The 12597-nt window shown below is 46.0% G+C and overlaps 1 protein-coding gene across 13 annotated transcripts in view; it reads right to left on the bottom strand.

Annotated features, from left to right (window-relative positions):
- Positions 1-12597, bottom strand: part of ADGRB1 (adhesion G protein-coupled receptor B1) — a 255238-nt gene that overhangs the window by 31477 nt on the left and 211164 nt on the right. For 8 of the 13 annotated variants that reach the window (XM_068672759.1, XM_068672757.1, XM_068672760.1 and 5 more), the window contains 3 exons: positions 10484-10550; positions 6196-6281; positions 1026-1124 (listed from right to left, as the gene is read on the bottom strand). In XM_068672759.1, the coding sequence (XP_068528860.1) occupies positions 1026-1124; positions 6196-6281; positions 10484-10550 (252 nt within the window). The remainder of the gene's footprint in view (positions 1-1025; positions 1125-6195; positions 6282-10483; positions 10551-12597) is intronic. The other 5 variants (XM_068672763.1, XM_068672769.1, XM_068672768.1 and 2 more) reach the window with 1 other exon arrangement.

Genomic DNA, 12597 nt, shown 5'->3' with positions numbered 1-12597 from the left:
TATTTACAGGTAGGACTTTTACAAATTGAAAATGTCTAACTGAGACCATATCACACATTTAATAGGTACTACTTTAGCCATCAAAAGCAAACATTTTATATATATTAATTTAGCCACCAAAATCAAAATATAGCATCACCTAGTAAGGATGTAGATAAAATTTCAGAAAGGAAAGGAGGAAGGACAAATCTTTCCTCGTGACTCTCCCTACTACCTTAACCTTTGGGAGAAAAGCCAACAATATAAATAGCAACAATTTCTCCAGCAGAACAAAGCTCTGACATTTTCATAATTTAATTTTTTTTGACTAACTCCAGTTACATCTAAGGAGAGATTTAACAGCATTTGACTTTTGTAACTCAGAGCTATGAAACACTTTTAGATTTTGAGAACTAATTCCAAGAGCTTTTAGGGGTCCAAAAGAGGCAGTCAACACCTATCAAATCAGAACCACAGCCCTATGAGGTTTTAAATTTAACTCTAGTCCTTTAGAAGAGGACAAAAATCAAACACTTAGAGGTGGTTCCCCAACTCACTTAAATCATACCCAGTGTATATTTACTCATTGGAGTAAAAAACTCAAGCACATGCTTAAGTGTTTGACAAAACTGGGGTTTGAAGCCCCATCCTAGCATCAAAATTAATGGGAACCACACCTTTAAGTCTGCAAATCCAAGAAGTAAATTGAACGGGGGCGTTAAACGTAAACCCAACTTCAAGCAAATGTCTTCCATGGGCTGCTCACATGCTTAAAACTAGGCATGTTGTTAAATGCTTTACAGGACCAGCCCCTCAGCTCTTGCCCCAAGGACGCTGCAGGAGCCCTACGCTACTCTTGGCCCACACAATGAAGTCAGGGAGAGGTGGGGATGTGGGGAGGTGGGCAGGAAGATGGGAGAGAAAACAAACGGGCTGGTGAGGGAGGGGGTAAATGAGAGAGGGAAATAATAATAACTAAAAACAAAAGAAAAAAAGAAGAAAGTGGAAAGAAAGAAAGAAAAGAAGTTGAAATTAGAGGAACTAACATGGCGTTACTGGTGGCTGTGGCCGAAACTTCAGCGGAAGAAACTACTCCACACTTGGAACATTTGAGCGTCATGCCGTAAAGGGGCACTGCCATCTGACTGCAATTAAAACCAAAAGACTGAAACAAAACAAAACACTTTGCTCATGAACACAAACGTAGAAAGGAAAGGGAAAGAGAAGCCAAAAGAAAGAATGAAAGAAAGAAGGAAAGAAAGGAAGAAAGGAAAGAAGAAGAAAGGGAACCAACCAACCATACCCAGTTTGAAAAGAGAAATGAAAGACAGGCAGGAATAAAACTCTCTCATCTGTACCACTCCAGATGCGGGAAATGGGGAAATGTACAATTCAGAGATGTGTTGGTGCTGCTGGAGAGGGTGGAACTGTGTTGGTGTAAGTTTTGCCAGATTGTGGGTGCCTAACTCTGGCACCCATGGAGGAGAAGCCAGTACTGCTCTCCCAGTCTCCACCTCCTTCTTTTTTTTTGTTTTGTTTTGGTTTTGTTTTTTGAGGAATTGCTTGTTTCCCTCCTGGCCTTTTTGCTCCAAAACAAAAAAGGTGGCATGGTTGTACAGTAGAAGGCAAGAAGTAGGGCTGTGGGAACTGTGCTTAGCTTATTTCCTACAGCAATGTGAGGGATAGGTAGGACGTTTCCTCCACTGCCCCTTTTGTGATGGTCTTCACCTTGGTGGGGACACCACATGGCAGCTGCCTATACCAGGGGATGCTCTTTGGTGGCTTAATCTATGATGAAGGACATGCACATGCATCTGCTGTTCATGTCCTTGAGGCTGAGCATGAGCTCGGGTGTTTTGTCAGCCCATCAACCTGCCCTGAAGGGAGGTGGACAGGCTGACTAATTTTTAAGACATTTCTTCTCTTGGGTTTTGTTTTGGAGCTGAAAACCTTTTTGGGTTGAACCCTGAATCTTGCTCACATGGGTTGCTCCCTCTTTTGCTAGATGGGATCAACCACAAAGACAGGCTGTTGTGGGCTGTCTGTATAGGGTGCTTCAGGGATCAGGGTAGGGCACATCCACATGATTTTTGGAAGCTGTGAACCCAACAAGCCAGCTCTTACTTGGGAGCCCAGAAGCCACATGAGCTTGTCACTGGCTCATTTTCTTCCCAGAATTTACTAGTTTATGTGCTTTGCACAGGTACATGACCTCCATCCACATCAGATCTGGCTCAGAACATGCGCAGGACTCTGCAAAACATCCTACAGACCTACATGCAGTGCCTAGTATCAGAGTAGGCAGGAACATCGCTGCCAAAGGACAGCAGGTTGGCTACTCTTTGGTGGTGTCTGGAAGTACCAGAACTTGGGTTTTTACAGCTCTGCCCAGTCTGGGAGAGGGATCAGGAAACTTTGCAGATCATTTCCTAACTTTTATGGCTTTGTTTTCAGTCTCCCTGCAAAAAGGACACTCCCATGAACACCAACACAGCATTATTAGTGGTCTTAGTGGTCATTGAGCTTACTTTTAAGTGGCTATTGATTGGTCTTTTAATTAGTTAGTTCCAGTGACATAAGCCATTACTCCCTTGCAGAATAATGACTAAGTAGCTAAGGTAGCCCACAGCAACTTTCAGCCTTGAGACACAGAGAAAATTAGTTCTTGTGTCAATAGATTCATATCTTCCAGGAAGGATGGTGTAAATCCAGTGAGGACAATGGCTGAACCAAAGATAAAGTGGGTCTTGAGAGGCATTAAGTGCATGACCCTTAAAAAAATCACGGTCCATCCCCAGACCTATAAGCCACAAAGAACAGATAAGCAGAGAGACAGAGAGAGGCAGAGATAGGCAGCAAAAAGAAAGTAGATTGATTTGAGGAATTTGATGGAAAACTATACCAGAAAAAACATGAATGACACTGAATCACAAAGAACTGGCCAAAAGACCACTATAACACACAACTGTAACTGCTGTTGGGTGCATTTATGCAGAAAATTGTAAGCAGTAGGCACAGATGTGGGTACGTTTATATTCTAATTTGTTCTGGTTCGGGGCTTGAGGTTGCTAATATATTGAATTTCCGTAGCAGGTTTATATTGGTGCATGTAGGTATGAAAGGGTAGCTAATGAAATAACCACAGTGAATAATGCATTCATTTAATCTAGCTGTTTCTGCTTCCTAAATATCCACAAGCAGCTCACAGACTCATCTGGTGTGTTCAGCAGAGCCTGGACTTTGCTACCCTTTACTGAAAAGTGCTTTATACCATGGACAGCCCAAAGAGTAGGAGCATTGCTTCCAACATGAAATGCTCCCAGGTGAAGGGCAATACAAATCTGCTCCTATTTTAATGCAGTCATTATCTCTTTCCACTTACTTTCCTTTCTAGGTACTGACAATCCAGCTCCTACACCCCGCTAGGACACACAGAGAATGTTTCACGCAAGGTACTGGGGCAAACTTTCTCAAGCCCTCTCTATAATAAACGGAGGGAGAAAAAGAAGTAAAGCTCCTCTCAGGGGCACGTTGGAAGAATGAAACAGGGCTCCCACCTCCCTCCAGTGGCTACAGAGGGAGCCTAGAGAGATTAAGCTCACCAGGCTAAAATTAGCCTTTGTGAATATATCCTATAGCCTCATTCTTCTTCCCTGGCTGCATGAGCACACAAATGCTTCTGGAATAAACCCTGGCTGAATAAATTTAAAATTCAGTTTAAAGGCTCCTGCGTCCAACATTAAAACTTTCACTATTAGGAGCACTCCCATCAACAAGGCTCAAACCCTGTTGGTACATCTGACCCCAAGAGGAGGCAGAAATGGTAACGGGGAAACACTGCAAGCAGGTAGGTACCTGCTGGGATCCTCTTCCAGGGTTTTCTCCCTAGCTCGAGCACGTAGCACGTGCCCAGGAAGGATTTGGGGCATCCATGTGTGCTGCACCAGCTCTCCGTGTAACCACATCCACTTCTTTGTAGCCTAGTTTTATGACACATGCATAAAGCCACTGCCATTAGAAAGTCAATGGTTTCTGACAACAGTAATCAGAGTGATTTCCTCTGGTTACTATAGGGCAAGACCTATCATGTCTCGGGTGCTATTTTACAGGAGCTGTTAACACCAATTTATTGGTGCCAACAGATCTTCTGTACATGTGCTGGGCTCCTCTTAGTGTACAACATGTCCTTTCTTCCCCCTTCTTTTTCCCCCTTTGTTCTTTTTAGCAACACTGAACCATACTTCTTGCCTCTGCTAAAGGAAACACATTTCTTTAGACCAGCTCCTCAGATCCAAACATCTCCGAGGCTGTTACTCATTCGGATCATCTCCAGATCTACCCTCCAACACGGTTCCCAAGCCCAGGCCAGAAGCGGCTAGCTAAAGGGAAGGGGCACCGGAGCTCTCCAAAGCAAATCCGCAATCTCAGTGGGTGCACTTCAAAAGGAGAACAAAACCATTTAGCACAGAGAAGGCTCAAAAAAGTGCTACACACACACACACGGACACGAAAGAGGGGGGAAAAAGAGAAAAGAAAGAAAAAACAAAGAACATCAGAAAAACGACTTTTTTTTTTCTTGCTTTGCAGGTTTTGTTTTCAAAGCACAACTACGAATGTGATCAATAACCAGCTGAAAGGGATTAAATAAGGTCACTCTGTGCAGTTTAGCTTAGAGAGTGAGAGATGGATGGGCAGTAACTCGCTGCTCTGCTAATCCAATAAAGCGTTTATTTCAGTGTTGGCTTTGCAGCGTAATTATCTTTCTGGGGACTCTGCCTGCAGTTAGGGCATTTTCTTGAGTTCTCTCTTTGTTAAATAGGCCTCATGCAGAACAAAGCACTTCCTTGGTGGTTGTTCCTGTAAGCAAAGCACCAAGGTCACTTGACCGCATTCATCTCCAACCCAGCAGCAATAGACACCTCTGCTCATCCTCATCCAAACAGGCTCAAGTCTCCCCTTGTTATAACCCTATTAAGTCACCAATTTCCCCTCTTCACTACACCACTTGGGCCTGCCAACACTACCCCCAAAACATGAGCCTTCCCTCATTCCTCTCCTCCTCCTCTGGCTGGATAAGAGCTTGCTTCTGCCCTCTGTTTGATGCCATCATCAATTGAACATGAATTCCAGCAGAACCCCCCGCTCTATAGCACGACGACAGGAATACTGAACCCTGCCCATACTTTCTGCCTCCCAGATGCAATTTTAGGGCCCGTGGGTGTTGCAGCACCACAGTCGATGCTGCAGCTTATTGTTTCTGAAGCCCTGGGGTGCTACAGGCTGACCTATGCATTTGATTTGACTCAGGGTGTCAACATAACACTTGTCCTTTGCTTAGAGCATGGCATAACCCAGGGACAAAGCCTGAGCAGGCTGCAGACCTAAACAGGAACAGAGGAGAAGGGGGCTTTCACGGTCCCAGAGGCAGTGACCAAGCAGCTGTTGGCAAAAGGGGCTGGAGGTAAAGCCAGGGGAGAGCCCTGCGTGGCAGCTGCCATCCTCGCTGTGGAAGCAACTTTTCAATTTATACTAAGGCAAAACCCAGCTGCCACAAGTCCTGAGCTTCAGGATGGAGGTTAGGGTGGTGGCTGTGGAGAAGATAAAGAACCTCAGGTCATATCAGACTTTTTTTTCCTGCATTACCTACCAGTCCTCCTCTATACACATCCATCCATCCATCCATCCATCCATCCATCCATCCATCCATCCATCCATCCATCCAATTTCTTCACCTGTACAGCCCCAAACACCTTTTCCTTCAAAGCACCATGTCCCTTTGCCATCCCTCAACCACCTGCCAGGCATTGGGTGTGACACCATGGGACACGCCATCCTCAGCAGTGTCACCTCCTTGCCCCAGGTTCTGTCTCTAGGCATCAGAGAGAAAAGCCATTTGCTTTCCCTAATCTTTGGGATCTACATCATCTAGGGCTGAAGCCTTTTTAACAAAGAGATGAACTTCTAACCCTCGTCACAGTACTGCTTCTTGGGTCTTTTGTCTCCATGCTGAATGGCAAGGCAGAGAGATTAAACCAAGGATTTCTTTGTTTGTTTGTTTTGTTTTGTTTAAATCTGCTTTTGCTTGCTGTCTGCACCTCCACTCTTTGCATTCCTGACCTGGTTATTGATCACAACCTTGGTTGTTTGTTTTTTTTTTGTTTTGTTTTTTTATTGCTTGTTTTTCATTCTTTACTTAGATGTATTGATAAGGCATACCCTGCCCGTTCCTTCAGTTTCTTATCTGTTATTCCATCTTTGGATACAAGTTTGTTAAAAACCAGAATGCCAATAACCATGTTCACCTGTTGAAAGAAAAACAACACACAGATTTGTTCTCAAGTGGGTCAGGTCAAATGCAGTAGTACAGAAGGTATTTACAGGGCAAGCCGAGCCCATTAGTTTTTCCCAAAGCTGGGTGGCACTGTCGCACCTCTGCCCCCTTTCCACCCCATCCCACCTCCCTGCCATATGTCTGAGCTCAGGAGAGCAGAATGCAGCTGGCAGCAGATCAGAGAGGTCCCCATGGACCAGAAGAAGGCTGTAAAATGCTCAGATCATTGCAGGGTTTCTTGTAGCCCAATGCAAGCTCAAGATCTAGGCAGGCAAACCCATGGCACAAAAAGAATTCTTCAGGGTTGTACAAATAGAAAACCTCCAATGCAGGGGAGAGCAGTGGGGTGATACAGCCTAGTTTCAAGTGTTTTTTGGAGTCTGTGCTCCCAAAACAGCAGCTGTAATTATAATAAGGTGATGTGGTTTCTGCTCAGTGAACCACAACTGTTGCTCTCAGGTGGAGGGGTGCTGGAGCAAGTAGAAACATCAGCTGCTTGACACAGCTTGTGGATTAACCACCCAGCCGATTCCCAGAAATTAATGGGCGACTTCACGGAGCCCTTCCTCCTGCTTTATTAGGGTGAGAACCCAGACGTCTGCATCAAGCGGGTGCAAATACTCGCAGGGAAATAGCTGTGCAGAGCTGACGTCTTGCAAAGCGACGTTAAAGTCCCCAGTGCTCTGTTCTGACTGCACTCCCTGTTGCCAGCTGCATCCATTTTACAGCCCCCACCAAACCTCAGCAGCCCCTGAGCATCACCCCGTTAGTGACCCGTTAGTCCCTGGGGGCACAGCACTGATGGTGGAAAACAAGTGACACTCTCCTGGTTTTGCTGACAAGGAGCCACAGGGTGTTGGCAGAACAAAGCACTGCTGCTCTTCTGCGTGGGGAGGGCTTGCAATAAAAGGTTTTAGGACAAATTTAGAGATTTGCAGCATCACGTGTTGGCTGAGAGCCTCGGTGAGTGTAACAGGCCCTTGAGAGGTAGCCCTCAGGGACAGCTCACAGAAAACACAGCCCAAGGGAAGGGAGATGGCTGCTAAGCCTCCATCTAATTGCCAAAATCATCCTCAGTACTTAGCAATCTTTCTGAGCTCGGACTGCTGGTCTCAGCAGAGCATGACCCAGCTTTCTGATGGGGAGTCCGCAGCTGGGAGTGAACGGAAGAACTCCCACATAGCAATTATTTCCCTTTGTATCAGCTGCTGGTTGAGCCGACTACTTCCCACAGCTGCGAGTCCATTTCCAGAGCTCACCACGGTATTGTTTTAAAGAAACAAGGCTGGCGAGTCAGACATAGCAGTTCAGCCAAGGATCAGCAGGGAAACAACCTCTGGTTATATGCTGGAGGCTCCTGAGTGCATGAAGTCCCCTTCTTTAAGGTGTGAGAAAGCAGTAGAGAAGATGAGGTTAAGGGTTTGCAGGCTGGATCATTACTAAGGCTTGAAACACTTGAGGGTGTGTATCCTCAATCATTTACTGCAGGGGAAATGATGAAGTGCAGCTCTGTAATTGCAGCTGTGCAACTGTTTTAATAATAAAAAAAAAAATAATTTATCCAACACACTGATCATCGTGATCAATATCTCACTCTGATCCTGGCCCTGCTTCTTTTCAAAGACAGGGATACAGGCAGGGACATGCCTCTAAACACTGCCACTTCCAATAACATGCAGTATAACTTCATTTCCTGATCTCTAGAATGCCATACCGAAAAAAAAAAGGCACAAAGCTGAGATTCATCCCTTGAGATATCAGTGCCTGATGAACTCCCTGTCCTCACTTCACTGTGAGCCTCTCCCTGCAGACACCTGCTGATTTCATCCTACGTGTGATGAAGTATCACCAGGGTGCTTCACCTGAGTCAGGGGTGTACAGCTGCATGCAACAGCTCTGCATTTAAGCTTGCTGGGGTTTTTAAGGCTCAAGGTTAATATCTGGGATGTAGCAGAGAGAATAAGTGCAGCTGGAGCTAAGTCAGCTGTGTGCAAAGTCACTTGGGTGTCCGTGTGTAAAAATTTTCAGAGTTTCAGGTGAGAAAGAGCTTTTTAGCTCCTTCAGAGCCAAATCCCATTTTGTTCTGTGCATCCCAACAGCAGCTGTATTATCTCTGAAGCAAACCTCACCTGAAAGCAACACAGCTGCATGTCCCTAACACAGCCCTGCAAGAGCCTTGCTGTCCTTGTGCTGAGCCAGGGGCACAGGCCCTCCATCACTGGCATGTTCAACCCGAAATCAGGACAAAGCCTGCACAGGAGACAGCTTGAGAAGACTCGAGGTCTTGAGGACAGTACATACCTGAGAATTTTATGTTCAATCCTGTGCTCTGCTGCAAACTCACCATGTGGATTTGGGCAACTTATCACACTTATCTATCTCCTAGGTTCCTATTCATAAAAAGATGTTCAGTGCCTATCCTTCCCCTCCTTCCCAACTCTCTTGGGCATTATTTGCTTCTCATTTAGCAATGAGTCAGGTCACCTAAAGGAGATGTAGAGGCTCCCTCTCTGGGCACTGAAAACAGCCACCTCCAGAGATGACTCCCCACCTCCTAAGACCTTCCGTACCATTTCCAGGTGCTGACCTCCCTGCAAGGTTATTTCCTTTTCCATCTTTGAGTGAAAACAGAGCCGCCGAATGGAAGCAGGCTGCGGAAAGCTGAAGGATTACTTCCCTTGTTGTTGGCACAACAAAAGCAAAACAGGCAGGAGGCTGACTCCCTTTTCTCAGGGCACCACAACACTTCACTCCCTCCTAATCACCGCTGTCTGCTGAGCATTCAAGCTACCCAAGCAGAGCTATCTGCTATTATGTCGTGGGGCTGGGAGCTAGTTCGGCTGAAAGGAAACACTCAGCCACTTAATGCTGCTGTCAATTATTCCAGCTATAAAGACTCTGACCCCATCTGCAACGTCAGGGAGAGAAATCCAGCCATCACATGCCTACAGAGATCTGAGGACTGCCTGGCCTCAACGTCTGCTTATCCCCACTCTTTGCTGATGCTATCCAAAGGCTCAAACACGTGTGGTAGCCCTATGCTAAAGAAAGACCCTAAACCATACATGCTTTGCTTTATTATAGAGGAGGGGCAATAGATGGCTTGTTTCTTTGACATAGTGATGAAACAACAGCACCAACGTGACCTGACATGCAGTGACAGCAGTGAGAACAGACCCAGCAAAAGCTTTTGTGTAGTCACTCTCCTGTAAGCCTGCTGCTGCTGCAGGGCAGCTAAACCCCCTGGCACTGCAGGAAACAAAAGCCTGAGCTGAAAGGGAAATTGCGAGTGTCAACAGTCCCATTCCTCGGGGACTCTCTGGGACACTTGAGCTTTAGAGGACATACAGCTCTGAAAATGCAGACTTCCACTTAGATGGAGCTCAAACGTGGCATTAACTGTGTCTGGGATTGCTGCAGGAAGGATTTTTTATTATTATTTTTTTTTAAGGACTGGCAGTTCTCAAAGACTTTGAACCCTGACATCAAGATTTCTCAAGAGCAGTGAGGCTTCAGCAGCAAGGGGAGCTTGATGAAAAGCACGTCACCTGGAGTGACACCTTCAACTTGGGTAACAACTCACTGATACAAGCTTTTGGGGACAGAAGAACAAACTCCACCTGGCAGGAGGAGGTGGGACAGAGTTTGGGAATGTCCTCTTTACCCACACCATCTCTTCAAACGAGAGGTAAATGCAGTGTTTGACACCCTCAGCACTGTTTTGAAGACCTCTATTTCACCTGAAAAAAAAAAGCTGCTCAGGTGTGCTGCACATCCAGGACAAATGAAGAATAAATGCTGGATGTGGAGGCCCAGCTTGCTCTCAGAGCAACCAGTAAGAGCAGTTTTGGAAGGAGATAATGTCACAGTTTTCCACCACCAGGCTGTACTTCTATCCAGACAGAGCAATAAAAAGGCAAAGCATTAACCAGATTCCTATGGGACTCCAGAGAGGCCAGAGGCAGAGGGCTGATAGCTGAGACACATTAAATTTCAGACTTAACCCCATCCCAAATTGCTGGCTTCTAATGCTTTGTGCTTTCCTCCTGAAGGGGAAAGCTATTTAAAACACAGGTGGAAGTAGAGAGGGACACTCTTGGGTTGGAAGAATGAGGGAAGCCCTGTAAGATAAAAAAAGGGGGAAGAAAAATGCTTTCAGCCAAGCACAAATACCAAAACGACAGCGGCTGCTGGTCCCACGAAGGCGTAGAGAAGACCTCCCTCTAATGACAGCCAGCAGCTGGAAAAGGAAGAAGGAAAAGAAAGTTACCCAGTGGCCAGCATCACCAACAAAGAGGCACATGTTTTGCTGCTTCTCTCTGCCTGTGGAGTTGATAATTCATGGTAAAAAAAAGTCTCAGACTTTACAAGCAAGCAAGCTGTGCTTTCCTTTCCTCCTGAACGTGCCCAAAAGCCCAGCCGCCTGGGGGTCTGCCTGCAAAGCCTGGTTTGGTTGCTGACAGAGGAATGCATGTAAAATTTCTGCCACACTCTGCTTTAGACTAAGTCCTGAGATTTGCGAGCAAGACGATGCTCTTGTCGTGCTCACTTACACAAAAAGAGTAGAAACAGTGGAAATTGTACCTCATTATTTGCTAACCAGTATGCCCCTCAGGTTTTAGGCCCAGGAGAGCAGCACGTTTCTGCTCCTGGATCCTCCCTTTGGGGTCTCTGCCATAGGGAAAATTTGCGATGCAGGAAGAAAGTGGGATGGATGTGGATGCTCTTGTGGAATAAGCTGAGCATGAGGCATTGTGGTGCACCCCCTGGAAATCAGCTGGTTGCTTCTCCCTCACCTGAGAAGGATTTTTCCTCTCTCCGGTGTCCTTGTGTTGGGATTTAGGCTCCTAAATTAAAGGGTTGGTGCATGAACAACCCAAAGTGAATCTTCTTACTAAGTCTTGGTGTCTATCATGTCTGTGCCTGTCATGGTGCCAGTAGGCCTCGATGACATTTTTAGTCACTGGAGATCCAGTCTACTGCATCTAAGATTTTTTACATGTGTTTTTTTAACACTTTACAGTTACATTCAGTCAAATCACAGCCCGAACTCCACTGACTGCCTTCACCACATCTTCCCCACACCGGTAATGAGGGCACCCAGCCTGGATGGAGACCTCACTGGGGAGACAAATCCCAGGTAGGGAGCATGAACGGGCGCCAGGTGTCCCCACGGGGCTCCTCCTGCCCTCTACATCCACACCCAGACTTTCAGGTTTGAACATAAAGACAGGAAGGAAAAATAAAAGCTTTTTTTTTTTGTTTTATGGAAGCACATTTTCACTGTGAGGGTGGCCACGTAGGCTGCCCAGCAGGGTTGTGGGGTCTCCTCCTTCAAAAGCCACCAGGACGTGGGCCTGGGCACCCTGCTGCAGGTGGTCCTGCGGGACCTTGAGGTCCCTTCCCACCTCTGTAAATCTGAAAATTACATCAGCGCTGGGGCTGAAGTCCCCATTTCATGGGGAATCTGGCAATTTTCAAGCATGGACACACAAAGCAGGCACTTCGGGACAAGAGAGGACGTGAATTTACACTCCAGCACCAGCCCCATTGGAAGTTTGCCCACTGTGACATTGCAGGACCCTGGAGAAAATGTGAAGTAATCCCGTTTCAACAGCAAAACTTCCATGCATTTACCAATGTGTAAGAGCAGGCAACTGCAATGGAGCAAGGACTTTCTGCAAGCTCTTAGCCCAGCTAACCCTGCAGTAATTCACGTACGTGCCGCCACTCCCAGCCATCTCATTTTGTTTTGCATCAGGAGAAATGCTGCCTTTCAGACCCACCCAGAAAACAAAGCCTTCCTGGAAACATTTCAGTTTTGGATATCAACCTCTGATGTTTTTGTATCAGCTCTGACTTGCAAAAAAAAAATGTTATTTTTCACCTTAAAACACAGAATGTTTGGGGAAAAAAAATAAAATAATTCAAACTGGAAATTGGAAGCAGGACCTTCTGTTTTTCTCCAAGGCCTGAATCTTGTTTATTTCTAAATTAAAGCTGTAACATGGTAATTTAATCAATTCTGATTTCTTCCTGACAGCCAGTTGCTCCTTCAGAAACTGTCTGAGCAGCTGTGATAATAAAACAAATAACCGGGATAATAAAACAAATAAGCAGGCAGGGAGGGAGGGAATAGGAGGGAAGATTTGGAGCACTGCAAGAGCTGGAAAAAGTCTTCATGAATGCAAGGGGAAAACCGAAGGGGGCTCCCAACTACCTGTCCTTGCCCAGCCTTTCTGCTCTGATGCTCAAAAGTCTTAAAAACTATTTTTTTTTTTTTCCCA

This window comes from Anas acuta, chromosome 2 (genome assembly GCF_963932015.1).
Source record: "Anas acuta chromosome 2, bAnaAcu1.1, whole genome shotgun sequence".
Lineage (NCBI taxonomy): Eukaryota > Metazoa > Chordata > Aves > Anseriformes > Anatidae > Anas > Anas acuta.
The sequence above is the reverse complement of the archived record's forward strand: the minus strand, read 5'-3'. Positions and strand labels throughout refer to the sequence as shown.